A 23,676-nucleotide genomic window follows, 5' to 3' on the forward strand; every position below is an offset into this window, starting at 1 on the left:
CCTTCCCACCGTGACAGAATGTTGGTGTTCAGATAAACGGCTAGACAGCATTCTGATGGTCACCCCTATGTACCCCAGTTGCTGTGTTCTCTAACGGGATAGAATACACGCCTGATCTTTCCAAGATCGAAATCATGTCCCAACCATTGCACAAGTCTCCATAGACTTGGGTGCAGAGTGATGGGTAAAAACAATACATTTTGTCTAAAAATATGACAGATATGGACTGTTCTATAGTCGCCTGACAGCCTGTACAGTAGCAAGGACTAATCTATGTTAATTTATGAAGGGTACAAGTTATATGAATATAATGAGATCCAGAGAATGTTTCAAACACCCTTTCAATATTGTGGAGCCACACTCCAGCAATGTGTGGTTTCTGGCTGAGATTTGTGAAACAACCCATAACGCAATATAAACAAGATAAATTTGGTAAAAAGTTTTACTTACAGCTTTATAGATATTAGCATCCACGGTTTTGTTAGTATTCTATAAAATTTAAATGCACATATTAATATAAAATATTTAAACTTAATACTGAAAATTTAATTCATTACTGTCATAAAAAAAACTTACAGGGAAAGAATTTTGATTAATATGACTGCTGTTGCATATTTGCCACTAAAAATAAAAATATAATAATTTTTGTTATACAAGTTATTTTATAATAATATAATTGATGTAATATGGTTAAATTAGTTAGATGGGCAAATTGCTAAAGGTACCAATCTGCCAAAAGATTTTAGGCATAGACAGACTAAGCTTCGTTCAGGACCTTGACATTATTAGGAACCTCAGACAAACAAAAAATATATGCTTGTCAATACTGTTTAGTTCCTTGTAATTCTGTACTAGCTAGGATCCTAAACCATGTACAATTTCAAGAATTGTATGATATAAACATATAAATTATTTAAACTTAGATAAAACAGCCACTTCCATTTTAGTTTGGCTGAATCTGTAGTGAGCTTAAAATAAAGGTCCACAGGATAGAAACACTTAAAAAAGGGAGAGAGAAAGAGAAGTTAAACAATTAATAAATATTAAAATGATAAATTTTAAAAATGTATGTGTGTGTGTTATAGATAATAGAATCCTCTCACTGGTAACCAATTTTTATTCAAATGTGTCTAATTATATTAAATATAATGTGTTTTGTATGGATTTATTAAAGACTACTGATAGAACAACAGATCTCATTGTCTCTAAAAAATTAATGAGTTGCATAACTTTCCTGGCAAAAAAATTTAAAATTGTAGTTGCACCATCTGTTATGAGATTTTGTTTAAAAAAACTTTTAGTATTTATTAATTATTATAAAATGGCAAAAGCTTAATTTTGAAGCTAGAGACGAGTTTTATAAAAAAATTCTAAATGCTAATAAGTAAAAATCTTCATTAAGTCCAACCACGCTCGAGATAGGAGGAAATCATGTGGCATATCACCCCAACCCCTCAATCTTTAACCACTAAATTTACTAGCATCAAACTTCCCTGCAAAATTTCAGAAGTTTATGACAACAGATACAGGAGTTATTGTGCTTCAAATTGGTTGAATAAAACCATGCCTCCCACACACATACACACTAATATCCATATATATGAAAAAACCCCAAATTTTTTTTCATTTCTCAACATTTCAAGGTCCTGAGTTCAAGAACAAAAATTTTGGGACATTATTTTTTGACTGATCACCATACTTTTCCTCTGTTATATATAACAGTCAGAAAAGTAAAAAGTAGTAGACGATGTATAAAATTCTTTTGAATAATTATCCATATAAATTATCAATGAAAAACGTTTTGAATATCTTTAAAATACAGTTAAAAATTATATTATTAGTTCCAAAAATAAAATTTATGTCATTAAAACAAAATATTTATATTATAAAAAGATTGGTGAAACAAATTTGAATGCAATAAAATGAACGTTTGTACATTGGAAAAACAGACAGACTATTAAAATTTAGAATTAAATAACATTTAGAGACAATAAGATTAAAAAAAATATGGATATGTATTTGCATAAAAATAACACATGCATATAATAAATATGAACAATCTGTTAAAATAATAAAAAAGAGAATAGAAAAATAAATTATCAATACATACAAACTCATAACTTGCATACTGTCAGTAATAATTACTTCAGTTTTTGTGCACAAATGTAACCATCAAGTTTGCACCTTTTTTTATTGGAATTTTTACATTTTTACAACAATTTTAAAATTAAAGTTATATATCTGTAAACATTTAATTTTTGAATTTTAGTATTAAATTATGTATATTAAATTTTATAACTGCTCAAAAATACCTATTCTATTTGTGCATGAAGTTAGACATTTATGGAAAACTTTATAGGAAATGGATAAAAACTGCTAATATGTAAGAAAAAAAATTCCAAATGCTAGTTTTCATAAAGGATATCAGTCAAAGTATTTGTCATATTTCTGATCAATGAATGTTTAAAACCAAACAAGAACATCAGAGATGTAAAAAATTTATGAAAATTTTGATGAGAGTCAAAGTTCTTTTCTTAGGAGTTTTTCTTTAGTAAAGATAAACTTGACACTTTGAAGCAGTACCCACAAGGTTTTTCTTATTATTCTCTACATTTTACTTTGAAGTGCCAAGCCTATTTTTACCAAAGAAAAACTCCTTAAAAACTTTGTCATCTAAATTTTCAAATTTTTTTTTATGTCTCAGATATTTTTATTTGGATATCAATTGTTTTTTAGTTAATTATTCTGTTATTATATCAAGACCTAAGATGATGATTTATATCTCGTTGGCACTCAACAGCAGCTGCCAACTGAATGCTTTCAATATGGCATTTAGTAAAATTGTTATAAAAAAGTTTTAATTGATATAAATTTAAGCTTTTGTTATCCAGATAACATTTTAAATAAAGTTTTTTGCAGAGGCATAGCCTCTTAAGAAAGGTCGTCTCTGCTGTGGAAGACTGTTGTTCCTGGTGATTGAACATGGCTAAGTGAAGACATTTTTAGTCTCTGCTATGTTTTTTTAAATTGTAAATTCGTCAGCCCTTTTTTACAAATTTTAAATAAAAATCACTCATTTTGATACAATTTTATCCCTACAAGCATAAAATTAAGTGATAAAAGTAAAATAGCTCTATGAGGAACCCCTGTAAAGTTTGATCTAGCAACCCAGAATTTTTGCAAGCAGCTCACTGATAACAATAATGGATTAAGTTTAAAATTTGAGCTTTCTATACTCAGTTTTTCTGTACAAGTGTCAGATGAAGAAAAGAAGAAAAATACAGCTTTTTTTTTTTTTTTGCAATTTTTGCACTTTTCAATTTGTCATATTTCGGCAACCCCTTTATTGAAAAAGCTGAAATTTTGCACACCATTCAAGAAAACAATTATCTTTTGAATATATATTCAGAATTACTATAGATGTTTGGAGGCAGAGAAATCAACCCCAAAAATTGGAAACTCTAATTCCTGTATATATAATCAATTAGTGACTTTTTACTTGGTGAGGGCTGTCAATCTGTTTTGTTAATTTATATACTTGCAATTTATTCAATAGTTTGACGAGTGCTTTTGTGTCAAAAGGTAATGAATTTTTTAAAATATTTCTGATGACGTTGCAGGTTTTTTGGTGAAAAGAAAAAAGAGAGAATTGTTATTAAACATAATAAATATTTTAATTAAATTATATTTCTACTTTAAACTTTTTAAACATTTTACATTTAAAAACATATTTTAATTAAAAATATTGTTTGGAAACTTACAACATCTCCTTCTGTTTTGTTACTAAGGCCATGTGCAAATACTCCGACAACAAAAATATTTATAATGAGAGAGACAAACAATGCAATTGCAGATTCAATAAAAAAATATAAATTTGCTTCTTTAACAGCTTCCTTATTTCTACGATTTACTTCCCTAGACTAAACAATCAATAAAATTTTTATTATTAAATAAATGAATAAAACTCCAATTTTTTAAATTAATAAATTAAAACTCTGCTTTATTGAAAGTTGGTCCAAAAGTCTCAAGTACTTTCGGGTTGACAGGAATACAAAATCTTCTGCATACCACCTGATGAGTTGAAGAGTTTGGTTATCCAAAACCACTTGAAAAATTGTCATTAGTGTAAGTCAGTGAGATCCAACAAAGCAGATTTTTAAATTATTAATTTAGATTAAATGACCTATTTATTTTAAGTCTAAATCTCACCTTAACAAGAGCAGAATGTAAGTATAAGTTGTGTGGCATAATTACAGCACCAATAATACCAACAGCCTGTAGAAGTGCATCCCCCGAACACTCACTACACCAGGGTACAAAGAGTCCCTTTACAACTCGTCCTTGATCGGGAGCTACATTAACATACTTTAAAGCAAAAATAAATAAATAGTAAAATTCATAAAAAACAGTACACGGCCAAACCTTAAAAGAAATTCCAGGATATTTTTATGCAAACACGAATGTTTTCGATCTGCATAGGAGATCTTCTTCAGGTTAAAATATTTTCAAATGGAATGTGGAAATGGAACATTCTTAGGATCATGCAAAAATGTTCGTGTTTGCATAAAAATATCCTAGAATTTCTTGTAAGGTTCGGATGTGTATTGTTTTTTATAATAGTAAAATTACAACAATAATAAATAATTTAATTAATAAGAAAATTAAAATAGAGTCAAAATTTAACACATGCATACCTCAAATCCAAATGTAATAGCCATAACTGTAATAAGAAATGCAAAAAATGCTTCTAATTTTCGTAATCCATACTTATCAAGTAAAAGAAAAGTAAATGTATCGGCAATTGTGATTAAAACACCAGCATAGAGAGGAATTCTATACAAAATAAAAAATAAAAACAAATGTTATTAAAACTTACTATAAAAGAATTGATGTATTTATGTCTTAATTAAAATTTTTGATAATCTCATTATAAAATGAAAATGATATACAATAGTTTAAAGTGAATTACGTACAGAATGACAAAAGAATATTAAAAAATCTGTAGAAGTATTCTCTGCATGAAAGTTAAAATAATAAGTGTCTAATTTTCTACTGATGACTTAAGCTTCTGTTTATAAAATTTTTCAAACTAGTCAAAAACTCCAGACATTGAACAGATTTTTTTATTGACTTCTTTTTACATTTTCAACATCAAAATACATTTTGGGGGCTGTCTGATGTCTTTGGTCACTTTTATATAAGATTGACCGTTATGCCTGTTTATTTTTGGATGCCATTTGCTTTTCTCACAGGATTTATTAACTTCAATCTATATTGTGTCATTGACATAGATTGAAATTGATTCTGCTTTAAAAATTTTGATTAACAAATGTTTAAACTGTCATCAGAAAATTATTGAAAAACCAGAATCTAAATCACAGGTTATACATAAAACTGGAATTAATATAATAGTAACTTACATCAACCTTGCACATGTTTCCAGCAGCACTAAGATTATTTAAAATATGCAGTGCAAACATTTTNGAGTCAAAATTTAATACATGCATACCTCAAATCCAAATGTAATAGCCATAACTGTAATAAGAAATGCAAAAAATGCTTCTAATTTTCGTAATCCATACTTATCAAGTAAAAGAAAAGTAAATGTATCGGCAATTGTGATTAAAACACCAGCATAGAGAGGAATTCTATACAAAATAAAAAATAAAATCAAATGTTATTAAAACTTACTATAAAAGAATTGATGTATTTATATCTTAATTAAAATTTCTGATAATCTCATTATAAAATGAAAATGATATACAATAGTTTAAAGTGAATTATGTACAGAATGACAAAAGAATATTAAAAAATCTGTAGAAGTATTCTCTGCATGAAAGTTAAAATAATAAGTGTCTAATTTTCTACTGATGACTTAAGCTTCTGTTTATAAAATTTTTCAAACTAGTCAAAAACTCCAGACATTGAACAGATTTTTTTATTGACTTCTTTTTACATTTTCAACATCAAAATACATTTTGGGGGCTGTCTGATGTCTTTGGTCACTTTTATATAAGATTGACCGTTATGCCTGTTTATTTTTGGATGCCATTTGCTTTTCTCACAGGATTTATTAACTTCAATCTATATTGTGTCATTGACATAGATTGAAATTGATTCTGCTTTAAAAATTTTGATTAACAAATGTTTAAACTGTCATCAGAAAATTATTGAAAAACCAGAATCTAAATCACAGGTTATACATAAAACTGGAATTAATATAATAGTAACTTACATCAACCTTGCACATGTTTCCAGCAGCACTAAGATTATTTAAAATATGCAGTGCAAACATTTTTGGCTCCTTTTAGAGGCCAGCCTCAGGCTTCTACTAAACATTTACATTGCAAGCCGAATAGTCTAAATAATCAAGAATTTTCTTTGAATTTTTTGTTCTATGTATCAGTTTCAAACATCTTACATAAAACTAAACACTTCTCTTATTCAAATGTTAACACCAACACTATTTAACCAAGTAAATAAAATTGTATTATGTAGTAGTATAATAAAAAAATAAATGGTGGGAAAAAATTATTGTATAGAAGCATCCCACTACATGGCTTCCTTATTATTGTATATTGGGTTATCAATAATAGATTTCCAGACTGTAGAAATGAATTTGGAATCTTTGCCATTAATACATTTTTCATCAGACTGATCTTTTATAAATTTCTCATGTTTCAAATATTTCTCTATCAAAAAATTTTTTAACAATGTCTTGGTGCTACTGGAAATGTGTACAAGGTTGATACAGTATAAGCTATTGTACACTAGAATCCAAAAACTAATTTAAAAAAATTGTAAAAAACTCTTAAAAATATGTAAATTTAATAATTGGAACATTGCTAATTCAATAAAAAGTTCACAAATTTGTTACCATAAAATGTTTTTCTAGAATGATTTATATCTCATTGTTGGATTGGAAAACAAATGTCAAAAACATATTTATTCTTTGACATCTTATTAGTTTTATGATGCCAACATGCAAAATCCATTCTGATACAAATGAGATAGAAAAACTCTTAAGGTAATCTAAAATAAGCTGCTTTGTAACTTAATGAGATATTTCCCCTAACAGATCATAAAATAACATAAAAATTACTTTTTACCTTTATTCACTTACATTATTATAAAATTTGTTTCAAATCATTATTATTTTTTGGCTTCAACTTTAAATTATTTTACATTTTAATTCATTATTATTATTATTATTATAAAATTTTATATATTTTTTACATTTTTGTTAAAATATGAAACTATTTTAAATTTAAATAGATTCATTCCATGTTTTTAAAAATACTCATTTTCAATTTATCAGTCTTCTGACAATTGACCTACAGATTTTGAAAGTTTTATGAAATATAAATGATTTCTTCAATTTGATTTGTTTTACCATATTCTGTCTTACATTTGCACAGTTGCACATAGATTAGAATCTACTCAAGATTCTTTTAAAGATAACTGATAACAGGAAGTGGAATAAGTAAATAAGACTATTGTTAGTGGAAATTGTAGTTTTCTTGATTCTGACATTAAAAAGCTATGTTAAAATAATTAAAAATTATAAAATTTGAAGATTTATTAATCATAATAACTATTATTATTACAAATATAAACAAAACACCAAACTCTTGCTGAGCTTATTATTACTTTAATTTCAAACGTTTTCAGCCCAATTTCAATAGGCCATCTTCAAGAACTATTCGAATACAACTTTCGAATAACTTTTAACCCTCTCGTCCAGCAAGAGTTTGGTGTTTTGTTTATATTTGTAAAGATACGGCTGAGGAAGTGAGAATAGTATTATTATTACATTATATGTTATTCTCTCAGTATCATTTTCCTGCTACTTTTTTATCAACAGCTTGCATATAATTGAAGTAAGAAATGCCAGAAATTTAAACTATTATAGTGCAAATACATAACAATTAAAAACGTTAACATTTAAAACATTTGCTAAAACTTATAAAAATTGTATGTTATCAGCCATACACATTGAAGCTGATAACATGAAAAGAGCCTATTTAGGTCTTACATAAGGGCTTAAAAGTTTTTGCCCTTAATTAATTAAAAATTTGTGGTATCTATTGGCAAAATAACTTTTTTGCCAATAGATGGTGAAATATAATTCTTACAAAAAAAAGGATATAATTTTTAAAAATTTATATTATATTCACTTAATTACTGTGATAATGATATAGCACAAAATAAATATGCTATATCATTACTGAGACATGCAGCATATAGCACAAAATAAATATGCTATATCATTACTGAGACATGCAGCATATAGCACTTGCCTGCCTGGAATCAAAAGTGCTTAATTAAGCCTGTGACAGCCTGTCAATAGCCTATATGTATTAAATTTTCCACATCTAACAACATGTGTTTTTTAATTTCTAAACAGTATTTTCTTAATTCTAAAAAGTGACCTCCAGTAACGAGTGGATAAAACCACCAAACACTGGTATTTAGTTAGTCATGGGTTCAGGCATGGCTAATGGGCTGGCCATGTAGAGTTTTCCTGGTTTTCTTCATGTTGGTAACACCTAAATAGAGTCCAGCTTCCCATAAAAGTCTTTCCAGGGTCTCGACATTCATCTAACTCCTTTCTCAAGATTAATGAAGAACAGACACACACAGACAGGGACAATAATTGGAATTTATAGGTCTACAGTTTTTTCAAATTGAAGCTCAATAATTTTTCTATAACTGCAATATTTTTGAGAACATACCTCCCATGTAGTTTATACAATCTGTTGCAAAAATATATATACTTTATTATAGCATAAAAGCAATTATTCTCACAGTTTTACAAGACTTTTTTATTTTTATTTAAACAGGTTTTATATGAAGTCTTTCGTTAATAAGGTTAGCAACTTCGATCACATGTGGGGCCAGCACAACCTATCCAACATAGATCACTTTTTAAATATTAATAGTAGACCAGTATTAATTAGTAGTCGTTGACTATCCTCTCTTCCAGGAGGAGGTCAACCACTACTTTTGGTTGAATTTACTTCAACCCCCTTTCACAACAATCCCTTCTTTCTATCAACCAGCAATATGGTGACATTCAAATAAGAAAATTACATAACACAAGGTTATCAAAAAGTGCAAAATAGGTTTTAAGTAGTTTTGCAGGGTGCCAAGTTTAAATATTTGGTTTGTTTCTTGTGAAATTTGATTTGTTGGCAGATTACCACTTATATTTGGCTGTGAATGATACAGTACGTTAACATTAGGAAAAAATATATCTTAAAAATGATTTTCATTTTAATGTTTGTTATGTTGTTATGTTTGATTTATATAACTACAAAGATTATCTTACATAAGGGTTTATCAGACTGAGTGTCCAGTCTAACACATTTAAAAAATTCTTAATTCATCTATTGTACACAATTTAAAGAATTTTTAAAATGTGTTAGACTGGACACTCAGTGTGATAAACTCATATCATCAGATAGTCCATACCAAATTTCAAATTGACTTTTAAGTTGTCTAAACAAAATTATGATGATATAAAATAATGACAATTATCAAAGATATTTTTAAATAGAAAGACATGTTTTAACATTAGTTAGAAATATGTTTACTCAAGTTGTTTCATAAGCTGCTTGTTTGATTACACAACTTTGCTGGATCACTGTTTCCTTGAATTTACATTACACAACCTAGTTTTGTATTTATTTTTGTTATCTCATTCTATCAGTTTTTATAAAAATTTTGTTTTACATATATAATGAAAGAGAAAAATTAAATTAATACAAACAAATAATAACAAAATAAAATTTAAATCATAATGGCGATAAATTTTATTATTGAAATGATATGTTTTAGTATTTACCTTCCACTGCTGAGTAGAAAAAAAGCTATAGCTGTACCAATTACTTCTTGCATGTCAGATCCAATGATTGCTATTTCTATCATAATCCATAGCAAATAGCGAGGTACTGGATGAAAACGTCGTTGACATACTTCTGCTAAATGAAGACCTGTAACTACGCCAATTCTGGCTGCTAACCTTTGTAAAAGTAAACCTAAAATTGTAGCCCACATTAGCAGCCATAACAACTAAAATAAAGAAATAAAAATATTTATAAAGTATATATATAGAATTTTAATTCACAATATACAATAGTTGCTATTTACTCTATATCCTGCTAAGGTTCCAGATTGTAGATCTGATTCAATATTACCAGGATCAAGGTAAGCTATACTCATAAGAAAACCTGGACCAGTAAAAGCCCAGAGCTTTCTAAAACTAAAAGCATACTGAAAAAAATTTATTGAATTAATTAGATATTTATAATAATATATTAAGAAATAAAAAACATATTAATTATTTCAATAGCATTTATACTTTAATAAATACAAGCAATTTCTGACTAATACCGTTTAGTTGCTGGAAACTTTTTATAAACTGAAGTTTGATGATGCAGCTTTAAAATATCAAAGCTAAAATCATGAACAGTATAATTTTGAAACAATAACACAAAAAAGTAATTTATTATCTAAATTTTAAATCTAATTTCATTTGTATTATTACATTCAGCAAGAACAATATTCATTTGTACAATTTTACCTATATGATATTTTGTTAATACTTTACTTCTATTAAGATACTAGCTGTTACCCGTGACTTCACCCGTGCAGATTTTGCAAGCAAACCCCATTTATATTCAGTATTTCAACAACCATAGTAATTGTTATATAACACCTACCACCAAGAATGATGAGAATTGCTGAGAATCAAATGAACTGTTTTCAATTTGATCAATTTTCTGGAACGTTTACAATCATTCTATATCGAACCAATAAGCAATAACAAATTTGAATTTAAAATGGTTCGAACATTTGGTTAAAAAATCTAAATATATTAAAATATTTATAACAATGTCTGAAATGTTATCAATTTAATACACATAAGTACTCAATGAAGACTAAATGTAGTTGAAAACAAAAAAATTGCATCTAAAATAGTACAGTAGAAGCCGTTCTTCAAGTTAAGCCTTAATTTTCTCCCTCTCCCGCCACGGAGAATTTCGAAAAATCCCTTCTTAGTGCGTGCTTTCATGATGTACCCTAACTGTGTACCAAATTTCACCTCTTTAGGTTCAGCAGTTTGCTCTGGGTGATGATGAATTAATCAACAAAAACATACTTACTCGTGCCTCTACTGTTTGTTTTGACAAAATTATTTAATTTTGTATCTCTACACACCGGTTAGAGGCACGAGTAAGTATGTTTTTGTTTATTATACACCCCGGTGTGCACGAAGAAGTTATGATGAATCAGTCAGTCAGGACAAGTAGTTTTATATATTTAGATACAGCACAATCTCAGAAATCTTGCACCTCCAGTAATCTAGAATCGGTCTTTTGCCTTACTGTCTGTAGATAAGAAGGCAAGCAACATAATTGAAGATACTTGTGTTTAATTGCACATACATTACAGATTACATATATTGGATAGGCTTTAAGAAAACACCCTAGAAAGTTGTTTTCAATAAAAACAATCAACAGTTTGTGAGAGAAAGTGACATGTAAAGAAATATAGAGTATGTAAGGTATATCAAAAATAAATGTATGTATGAATTTTATTATAAAAAACATCCAAGTAGGCAGAAAAAAATGCATATTTATTTTATCACAGTTACAGTCTATGTATTTCTGGTAGTTATTTTTGATTAACCCCAGCATTTTTGATAATTCAGTCATAGTATTGACATATGAATCAGATTTCAGAGATTGCACTGTATTTAACATCTGCTAATTGAGAAATGTTTGGTACAAAACTTTTGCTTCCAATTTGTTCATGTTATCTAAATATTTGCCTGCCAATCTGAATGGCTTTGGTTAGGGTTTACATCCAATCCTAGATGTGTATAGTACTAACATATCTTAAGCAATCAAAAGCATATCAATATCAAAAGCAATCGATTTTGTTATTTTAAATACAAATACAGTAATACCTTGGTTTTCGTTGACTTCAGTTATTGTCAGTTTCACTTTTTGTAAAGTTTTTCCATGAAAAATTTGTCTCGGTTTTCATTGATTGCCTTGGATTTAGTCAGCAGAGAAATCCGAAATTTTCTGCTAATTTTGCGAAAACAAAGAGCGACCCACGTGTTTTCCTGCTCAGTGTGGCATTGTTTCTTGTTGTGTGAGCTTTATCCCATGCATGTCTAGCCAAACAATTCCATTGCTTTCCTCTCCTTTTAGCTCCATCATGGGATGAAAGAAAGTTTCCAGAGCCAGCAGCCCTTGGCCAGAAACATGATCGAGGTGAAGAAGGAAATCATTGAAAAATACGAGAGCGAAATTAAGATTGCTGAAATCGGCTGCATGTACTGTACGGGAAGTCGCCATCCACAATATGTTTCATTACGGCAAAAAAGGTAGCAATAAATGAGGTTAATGTAGTGAAAGGTGTGAACGTGGTAATGAAACAGAGATCACAAACAATTGAAGACGTCGAACAGTTGTTATCAATTTGAATCAATTAAAACCAAATGGCATTTCTGTTTCAGAGGCCAACATATTAGTCTTTTATATTCATTTTATATTAATTTCTTATTGTTTTTAGTATTAAACACTATATTTATTCTCTATAAAATGTGTTTTTGGTATGTATTTTGGAGCATCTATAACAAATTAATTAGATTTACATTGATTCGTATAAAAATAATTGCCTCGGTTTTCATTGGTTTTGGATTTCACTGATTGTTTTCTGACAGATTATCGACGAAAACCAAGATATCACCGTAATGGACATTGCATGAGTTCAGCAACACAGGGAAAATCTATGCAAACAGGAAGAAAGGAGGAAAGAAATTAAAATGAATATTTCTTGTAAGCACAGTTGGAGTTATAGTTATATATATATATATTATATAAAATATCCGATCATTTTAAAATACTAAATGTGCCTTTGATCCTTAGGAATTTCTATCCAAGAATAGTTTGACCTCAACCTGTTCCTCACTACCAAGTTGTCCCAGTTGGACTTATTTTTCATTTCTGTCAAAAGTGAACATGATAAGAATGAAAAAGGTTTTTGGTTCAGAGTAGAAAAAATTAAAAATACTTTTGGTAAATGCAATAAATATAATACAACCTCAAGAGAAACATTATAAAAAAGTATTAAGATATGCATCTACATAATACACAACAACATTAATTTATAAATATTTTACTTACATTTCCATCATCTGGAATCAATATTCTTTCTTGAAAATAAGTGTCATTATCATCGCCTTTTAAATTACTATGCTCGTCAGGTGTTGAATGAATACTTTTATTTTCCTCGATTTCATTAACATCTCCTATTTAAAAAATTTTATATTTTTGGATTTTTTATTATAAAATCATAAATAAATTATTTTTATTTCTTCTGTATAAAAATATTAAGATATTTAGAATAATTGCATCACAATCATTTTAAGCTTAAATGATTTTGTATTCAAATTAATAAGCTATAGTATATAATATAATATAGTTTCATATCAATGAATAGCTAAATCACTAATATCTAGTTTTTCAATGTATGAAACAAACTAATGTTGGTAATAAACTAAAGTAGCCCTCTTGATGCCCACAAGGTGGAAAGAATTAAAAATAAATAAATAAAATAAACTAAAGGAACTAACTAACTTTATATTTACATTCACTATAGAAATTTATATATCTGTATGTAATATATAATTTATACATAAACGTAAGTTCAGTTTTTTTGTATTCTTATGTTGTAAAAAACATTTTTTTTAATATAATTTGTAATGAAAAATTATCACTTATAGATGTCCAACTTCTTTTTGTAATTTTTCTATGTAATGGCTGGAGGACTTGCTCTGAAATGCATTCCACAATAAAATATATAGATGAGAAAGAAAAAACGAGTTTATTTTCCTTTTGATCTATGTGTTTCCTATCTAAGTACAATAAGCCTGATATTAAATAGCAGTCTTGGAATATGATTTTGTATAAAATATATTTACTGCAAAATTTGTGTTAAGAATTATTTATGTTGAAGTTATTTGAATGAATTTATTGTTTTGTATAAAAGTACACTTGACATTTGTATTGTGTTGTCATGATGAAAAACAATTCCTTTCCAGATGAATTTGGGCATTAGTCACATGGTAGAAAGTAGAAAGGAAGAACAGGAAGTGAATTAGGACAGAGACAGGGACAGATAAGTCTAAAGTCCAGCACAAACTGGTTAAAGGTGTCATTAAACAAAATTTATTACATTGTCGTAGATTCAATCATAAACTGCACAGTCATTAACTCAATGTCACTCTACATCATATTCTTCAATGGAAAGTAGACAGTCCCTTTGATGACTCTTGGATCAAACATGTTGGGTTTTTCAGTGATGATTGGGAGACAGTCATGCACAGTTAAAAGTTTGCAAGAAAGGAACATGCACTGTATACCACAAACAAGTCTTGCACATGTTTGTGCTGTGATCTTTGTCTCATTTCAACAATGGCTTTGACATGCTAGGATTACAAAACAAAACTGTTTGATAGATTTTCATATATGTAAAAACATAAAGAGTTTCATTGTTTTTATTAAATTATAAAAATTATGTATATATCACAATGGCAAATCCATTCTCTATTGGGTTCCCGTTTTTATTTATTTATTAAATTTATGCCAAAAGGAAGCAGCTGAAGCTAACATCAACAAATTGTTGTCGCTGATCATTGCCATGCTAGGATTACAAAACAAAACTGTTTGATAGATTTTCATATATGTAAAAATATAAAGAGTTTCATTGTTTTTATTAAATTATAAAAATTATGTATATATCACAATGGCAAATCCATTCTCTATTGGGTTCCCGTTTTTATTTATTTATTAAATTTATGCCAAAAGGAAGCAGCTGAAGCTAACATCAACAAATTGTTGTCGCTGATCATTGCCATTTTACAAACAAACTACTGAGCAACTGTCTATAGAGGATTGAATGAAATGTTCATTGATTCATTAAAACTATGTCATCAAGTGATATCAAAAGATATGACATTGTCAGATCATTGAGTGAAAACAACAATGTGACCATAACAATTGCCTCTGATGTCACATTGAAAGTGACAGCATTGACAGTTGACTAGTTTGTGCTGGCCTTAAAGTGCGAAAATGACTCTTACACAGATTTTACTATAAAATAATCAAAATCATCATAGATACATTGGTGTGTGGCTTAATGGTAAAATTATGCAGAATAAACAAGTATTGTCTAACATCCACCAGGATAGCCTAATAATGTCTATATTCTGAGTGAGTATAACTAATATATTTAAATGCTAAAATAAAGAACATTTTATAAGGAAAATTAGATTTACCACACAAGAATTGACCATACATATTAGGTTGGAAGTTCATTTGTTTTTTCTTGAACTTAAATTTCTTGCAAGAAAAATACAAAAAAATTAATCAAATATATATTTAGTGAATGGTTGTCTCTTTAATCCAAAATAATTCCTTTGGTAGACTATCTTACAGCAAGTCAGGTTAAGAAACTCCTTTATCCAATAACCAATAAAATTTCACATAAAGTACATATTGATAGATTAAAAACATGTAAGTCTAATAATGATAAATTGACAAAAACAGGTGTTGTCTATAAAATCAACTGTAATTGCAAAATCCAAAAAATTATATAGGTGAAACAGGACATGCTTTAGAATTATGGATCAAAGAACATGAGGCAGCCATTAGATTAAAGTATAACAACTCTCCTTGGTATAACCATATCAAAACTAGTAACTGTAATATTGATAGAAATAATATTAAAATCTTGCACATAGAGAAAAATATGTATAAAAGAAAATTTAAAAAACATATTGAAATTATAAAACATAATGACAATAATTTAATAAATATCTCTAATGGCATGCAAATTGAACAACTATAGTACGACATTATAGAGGGCGTGACAATAAACCAGTAAATTGTTTTGTAAAACCAAGCACTGAATGTATGTAAAAGTTATTGTGTGTAAATTACCATTTAAGGATTTATACAATACATAACTATTGTTTAGTGTTAGAATGGAATATTTTCAAAGAATATAACACAAAAAACCTGTATGTATATTTTTGTAAGAAACTTTTTAAAAGTTTTTATATTACTTATTTGTTGCTGAGTTTTATGATTGTATTATTATTTATAGTGACATTGTTTCATTGTAATGCATTTTACTCCCACAAAGATATTTTAACATTGTAAATAGAAGTACTGTATGAGTGTAACAATTTAGCTTAAGAAAAAAAGTGGGTGAAATTCTTAAAGGTATTGTAAAAAGTGTTTCCTTGTGTTACTTGACATTTCTACTCATGCTATTATACGAGGGCTGTTCGGAAAGTTCGCGGCCTCACATAGATAAACAAACAAAATAATGTTAAAACTTTTTTATTTTTCAATGTAATCTCCTCTGTTAGCAATGCACTTATTCCAGCGATGTTCTAGCTTTTTTATGCCATCACAATAGGTCGATTTGTCAAGGTGTGCAAAATACTCGTTCACTTCAGAGATGACTTCGTCATTTGAGTGGAATCTCTTTCCAGCCAAGAATTTTTTTAGGTTTGGAAAAAGGTGGAAGTCACTGGGGGCCAAATCAGGTGAGTACGGTGGATGTGGAACTAATTGGAAGCGAAGTTCGTTTATCTTTTGTTCAGTGATTCTGGCGGAATGTGCAGGTGCATTATCGTGGTGGAACAGAACTTTTTTCTTCTTCAAGTGTGGCCTCTTTTCTTCGATTTCTTTCTTCAGTTTTTCCAAAAGTTCACAGTAATAGACAGCATTAATGGTCTTTCCTCTTTCTAGGTAGTCAATAAAGATGATGCCTTTAGCATCCCAAAAAACCGAGGCCATCACTTTACCCGCTGATGGAACTGTCTTTGCCTTCTTTGGTGGTGGCGAACTGTGGTGTTTCCATTGCTTCGACTGTTCTTTTGTTTCAGGAGTGTAGTAATGGATCCACGTTTCGTCAGTAGTCACAAACCGACGCAAGAAATCCTGTGGGTTTTTCTGGTAGAAGTCCAAACACTCCTTTGACATCAAAGTGCGAACACGTTTTTGCTCGGCGGTCAGCAGATGCGGCACCCACCTTGCTGAGACCTTCGTCATACCCAAATCTTCGGTTAGGATGTGGTGCACTCGGTCGACAGAGATGCCTGTTGTCTCAGCTATCTCACGCGTTTTCAAACGGCGATCTGCTAATACCAAATCGTGAACTTTGTCGATGTTTTCTTCAGTGACAGCAGTTGACGGCCGTCCGCTGCGAGGGTCATCTTCCACACTCTCTCTGCCAGATTTAAAAAGGGCTGTCCATTTTTTCACAGTGGTGTACGAAGGAGCAGACTCTCCCAAAACTTCATCCATGTCAGCTTTGATTTGAGATGGGGTCAACCCTTTTTTCGTCAGGTATTTTATGACCGCACGAGTCTCCGTCTTCTCCATTTTTGACAAAGCATGTGCACACTGACTATCTGCTAAGCTGTCGTGGCAAAACTTTTTTACAAATCAAGCGGAAATTGGTATCGTATTTTTAGCAAAGATGGCTGAATTATTCCCGCCAAAAATTAAATTGATCGCAGCGCCGCATATAGGCAAGGCCGCGAACTTTCCGAACAGCCCTCGTATTTATCAACTCAGTGTTTGTAATGTGCATTTCCTGTAGCACTGAAGAGGGACTAGAAAAATAAAACTAGCCCAAAATTGAAAAACGCTTAAAATTTAAAAACTATCTTAATTAATAACTAAAATGGAAAAGAAATATTATTCAAACAATATATAATTTATTATAAACTAATTAATTAAATAATTTAAAAATAGCAAAATAAAAAAGAATTACCTTCTTTACTATCATTGTTGATAGAATTTATATGTGCCATTCTACAAATACAAATTAAAAATGGTTTTATTTAGTTATTTTAAAATAGAATTATATATTAAAAGCTATTAAAAATCTAATTTCATTTAATTTTATCATTTGAAAAAATATGATGCATCACATTTTACAACTGAAACTGCAAGTATAATTTAATCCTGTATACCTACAATTCTAGTGTACAGTGCATTCAAAAAAGATAAGAACTGGCAACATATATGAATAACTTGAAAGTTCTAGGAGCTATTACTTTCTGATTGTTGTCACTTATTTCTTTCATAAAGACGCACTTGTACATTAACTGTTACAATTCTAAATAAATTAGCAGGCTAATTATTCACAGAAAAATGACTTTCAAAAAATGAAAGTGTTAAATTTTTGATTGTTCTTATCATTATTGAATTCTTATATATTTTTTTAACTTAATTTTTAAATAAGTTTAACTGGATATCTAAACACCAAGTCATCTAACTACTGATATTTATTATTGTTGCTATGGTAACTAAAATTGTCGTCTATATGTTCAGCACAGCATTGTTAATTCAAAAGGACAAAATAGGTAAGAGCAAGATACTTTCAGCATTTGAAAAAAGTAAAATAAGTATTTTAAATGAAGTTGGAAAATCAGTAAGATCTGTCATTAAAAAAACAGGAAAATCAATTTGCATGATCAGGAATTATTTAAAATTAGATGAAGAATATGGAGTTAGAAAGAGTTCTGGCAGGCTGCAAAAACTTACTTCTTGCAAGAAATTTTAAGGGAAATTATGAATGGAATAAGCTCCCAGAAATATTGCTGCAAAACCCAAATATAGAGTAAGCTTAGGAATAGTTTGGAGCATAGTTCATGCTGCCAATCATCTCAAATACTCCAAAAGAAAATTGGAAAAAGCTTATATATAGGCACAAGGCTGCCAAACTGCCTTGAACCAGAAATAACATGACCTGGAAGGAACAGTGGAGGAAAAAGTTCAATTTAAATGAGCCTGTTGATTACCAGTACTATTGGCATGATTTAGGAAAGGAGAAGGAAATCTACTCCAAATGACAAATGGGTAGGAGTTCCATAATGTCTAGATCAAAACAACATTGGGGTGAAATCATCCAGGTAACTTAAATCTGCTACTAGTGTGTACATCCAAAAGAAAGGAAAAAATGAAAAAACAGTATTTCACAAACGTTTTTGAACCAATTAGAGGTTCTTCTTCAGGTGAAACGGCAAATTTCTGATAGAACACAAACAAATAGAAACATGATGATTTGAAAGTTTGTTTGAATTCGTGTTTCATGCAGAACATTGTACTAGGCACGTGCTCTCTTGCTGGTGGCATTTGTTGAGATTTACAGGTTGTTGTCCATTAGCACCTGCCACGCTACCGACAGGGTCAATTCCTCCTTGTGGTTGATACATGTGTCAGTGAGGCTAGATCTATAAATACAAATGTTCTCTCGGCCTCAGGCAAGGGTCATCCTCACCTCACCATGCACAGAACATTTAAGATGGTTAGAGGCCATTTGTATTTATAGATCTAGCCTCACCGACACATGTATCAACCACAAGGAGGAATTGACCCTGTCGGTAGCGTGGCAGGTGCTAATGGACAGCAACCTGTAAATCTCAACAAATGCCACCAGCAAGAGAGCACGTGCCTAGTACAATGTTCTGCATGAAACACGAATTCAAACAAACTTTCAAATCATCATGTTTCTATTTGTTTGTGTTCTATCAGAAATTCGTCATTTCACCTGAATAAGAACCTCTAATTGGTTCAAAAACGTTTGTGAAGTACTGTTTTTTTGTTTTTTCCTTTTTTTGGACTTACACACCAGTAACAGGTTTAAGGTACTTGGATGGTTCCATAATGGTTTGGGCTGCCTTTGGAGAATGAGGAAAAACAAATATTGCCTTTCCTGAAGGAAGACAGAATGCTAAAGGATACATTCAAGCAGCTAGAAATGCATCTACTTTCCTTTCAAGAAAGACTGTGAGATCATCAGTGGCAGTTCTAACAAGATAACACTCTCATCCTTACAGCCAACATTACCTGGATATGATTTCTGGCCAATGGGGTTCAAGTCATAGATTGGCCAGTCATGTCACTGAATTTGAAGTCTATGGAGAATGTCTGGGGACTTTTAGTCAGATTAATCTATGCCAATGAAAGCAATATATTAACATCACAGACTTTGAGACTGCAATCATTGAGAAATGGAAGGAAATTCCTCAGAGTTTTCTTCAAAAGTTGATTGAGTTGATTATGGACAGAGTTTTCAAAGTAATTGTACATAAGAGGGCATTCTGGTTATTACCTTTCATAAATAACATGAAAAATATTATTTTCTGTCTATTATTCACAAGTGGTATTATAATTATTGAACACTTCAAGAAACTCATTTCTTGAATAAAATTATTCTATTATTTATGTTAGAACTTGATACTTTGTATGTAAATGTAAAAACATGTTGAAATTCATAAAATTAAATATGGGTAAAATCTATTTCTCCATCTGAAATAAATTTAAAAACCAAGTGTTCTTATCATTATTGAATGCACTGTAATTCATACAAAATCTTATCTTGTGCAATTTTGAAACAGCATGCACTCATAATATAAATATAAATTATCATTATATTTAATTAGATTTTATAAAAACTAAAATAACAGCATATTTTCATGCAAAATTAAGAAGACTTACAAAATCAAGAATTCAAATAAAATCATAGTAAACAACATTTACAACTTATTGGTTTTTTATTTTTTACTATATTGTATGGCATGATCGAAACTGATGTGAAATGTCATTATGTCAAGTGCATTATAAATTTTATAAGTTACAGCTTTAAATTAATTTCAAATTGTTACTTAAATATCAATTCCATTCTATTTACTTTCAAATTTATTCTTTATCCTATCTAATTAATTGTACTTGCTTTTTTACACTCGATTTTCTTATTTTGTGTTGTTTATCAAACATTAAAAATTCTATGGTGGTATGTTATCCGAACTCCAGTTAAAGTTCAAGCTGATTTTATAATGAATTTTTTATAAAAGTAATTTTTCTCATACAACACAATACAAATACATCTTATTTTACATAAATCTTTCTTTACATAAGACTTTTTCCTAGTAAAGTAAATCTACATATACAGTAAAACTAATGCAAAACAGAATCTGAATAAAATGGAAACCAGTCTAAATGGGAAAATTTTTTTTTTGAAATGGACCAATTTTCTATCTTAAAAAAGCCTGTTCAAAACAGAAACCTGTCAAACTGGAAAAAATATTCAGTACCATGTGATTCTAGTTTATGCAGATTTTACCATACTCAAACTATCAAACTACCCTATATACTATATTAATTTCAGTAAAACAAGTTATTGTAAAATGTAACACAGGAATTTGCATATTTAATTTAAATCAATTTAAGCTGTGTTATTTTCAGACTATAAAAAAATGATTAAAATAGAATTGGAGTAAAGGAAGGAAATTAGGTCAACATTTTGTATCAATATTAATAATTAAAAATCAAAGTAGATTAATTAAATAATTTTCTAAAATTTTAGAAGGAAAAGATTGGCCTGGAGTGTGACTTGAATCTGCAACTTCTGCTTACTGTGCAGATACATTACAAGCTATTCTACCTGGACCGCTTTATGATCTCTCCTTCCAGACACACACCCACACACATATATAGTCTATATATATATAAACTAAAGTACAAACTATGAATTGTTTTTTAAAACATTTTAAAAATAATCTTATCTCGCTAAATAAAAAAGTGTATCGAAATATAACTACAGAATCATTTTAATATTTATCATTTCTTTCTCCTTATTTTACTATCTTATAAAATACTGATATATTGTGCTACTTATAAACTGTGTTCTCTTTATTTTTTTTGTAGAATGCAATCATAAATATCTTTTAGTAACTCTGGACTTTGTCTTTCAGATATATTAAGTCAATGGAAAATAAAACAAGTAATGACAATCAACATACATAAGAGTAAGAGAAAAAATATATGATGATCATTCTCTATAAAAAAAATAATATTTACAAATTACAGAAAATTAAATTAAATATCATAAATTAATAGATAAATGCCATTATAAATTTTACATAAAAATAAAGTTTCTGATTTCTCAGTCATAAAACATTATCTTATTTTTCAAAAATTAAAATATCAAATGACTCTAATATGAGAATTTATTTATCTTAAAGCTTTCTAAGATAAATTATTCAAAAACTTATATCTTTAGTGAAAATAATAACATAAATTTTTCACATAGTGTCTATTACAGAAGATAAAAGATTATTTAAAACCCATCTAAAGTTTAATGCCTTATTATAACTGAATATTAAAGTCTTACTCAAAAAATCATTCAAATCTGCATTTGAAGCCATTTACAGTATATTACGATGTGTTCAATATATTTGTCTTCAACCCCAATGATCATTGCATAATGGAAAGTACCATAGAAGAGAATTGATTTGCACACATTATGTGGATCTAAATTTTTTAGATATCTTTCCGTAGAAACATCTTGAGGATAAAATGTGCCAAATTAACTTAAAGATTTTTGACAAGCTCAAATCTTTCACTGAGTATGAAATTTTCACTGTTCTGAGACTTTCAAAATCTGATGTCAAACTTTTGAATAAGACTGAGGAAAATAAGATTAAACATTTGTTTTGATTAAATTTACTTTCTAGAAAAGTGTGTAAAGTGTATTTAGTGTCTTCATATTAAGATTAAAGTTTCAGACAAATATATTGAACTTACTATAATATAAAGGTTTTGTATGCTAATTTGAATGACATACAAGTAAAACTTTGCAGGTCTTGTCATTCACTTGTAATAAAGCATTAAACTTAACCTGTTAAGTTTAATGCTTTATTACAAGTGAATTCTAAGTTATTTCCATAATAAAGAAGATAAAATATATAAAAACGATTTTAAAATATATAAAAGTAAAACTGTATATTTTTATATTTTATATTTTTAAGTGATCCTATAATAACTTTAATGAGTGTAAAAAAGTACAAATGATGATGACAGTATTTATTCATTTTTGATTGATTTGGAATGTATGGTACTGTACCTTACATATTCTGAAAGTATCATTCATATATTTAATATTGATCAAATTAAGCATAGATATGAGTTCAATGATCTGACTTGATATTTTGAACAAATTTTTCTCATTAAATTGATTAAGTATTGATAACAAATAAAAATCATTCAATTACATATCATTCTATATAGTTGTTACTGTGAAAGACCGAAATTAGAGAATGTCGATATTCTCCGGTGAATGCCGACACATACAAAATACGTCGGTGAAAGACCGAATATTTTGTTATATTATTATACATTCGAACAATCGCCGGTGTATGTCGACAAGCACTGATAAGCTTTGGTGGAGGTCGAAATGATACCTGAGAAGCCGATGTCGACGGAGAGGCAACAGTCTGTCGCCAAATTCTTCGCCGTTTCCTTCTGCTCAAATTGGCGATACCATACAAATACAAGTCCCTGATGTTGACCGTGGCCGTACAGATGCCCGAAATGTGTTGGCAGTTGTTGTTAGAATAGAAGACTCCGACTTTTATAAATTAGCAAACAAAAATGATACCCTCAAGCAGCTTTATACCCGTAATCAGTTCGTAATTTGTAAAGAAAATTTTCCATAGGTAAGATTTCTTCTCAAGAAATATCGCTGAGAGAAGCAGCTGCAGCTAATTCGAAAAGTGGAGGGCAAGGCTATACA

At 29.2% G+C, this 23,676-nt stretch overlaps 1 protein-coding gene across 4 annotated transcripts in view; it reads right to left on the reverse strand.

Moving 5' to 3' along the window:
* The window catches only part of LOC111621304 (protein Malvolio-like), a 61,243-nt gene that overhangs the window by 17,917 nt on the left and 19,650 nt on the right, over window positions 1-23,676 (reverse strand). For all 4 annotated transcript variants that reach the window (XM_023363391.1, XM_023363398.1, XM_023363407.1 and 1 more), the window contains 9 exons: window positions 17,869-17,909; window positions 13,203-13,327; window positions 10,153-10,275; window positions 9,848-10,074; window positions 5,510-5,648; window positions 4,210-4,365; window positions 3,762-3,920; window positions 577-621; window positions 451-489 (listed from right to left, as the gene is read on the reverse strand). In XM_023363391.1, the coding sequence (XP_023219159.1) occupies window positions 451-489; window positions 577-621; window positions 3,762-3,920; window positions 4,210-4,365; window positions 5,510-5,648; window positions 9,848-10,074; window positions 10,153-10,275; window positions 13,203-13,327; window positions 17,869-17,908 (1,053 nt within the window). In that variant the 5' untranslated portion in view covers window position 17,909. The remainder of the gene's footprint in view (window positions 1-450; window positions 490-576; window positions 622-3,761; window positions 3,921-4,209; window positions 4,366-5,509; window positions 5,649-9,847; window positions 10,075-10,152; window positions 10,276-13,202; window positions 13,328-17,868; window positions 17,910-23,676) is intronic.

Source organism: Centruroides sculpturatus, unplaced genomic scaffold (assembly GCF_000671375.1).
Source record: "Centruroides sculpturatus isolate CEXI.00-Female unplaced genomic scaffold, Cexi_2.0 scaffold45, whole genome shotgun sequence".
Lineage (NCBI taxonomy): Eukaryota > Metazoa > Arthropoda > Arachnida > Scorpiones > Buthidae > Centruroides > Centruroides sculpturatus.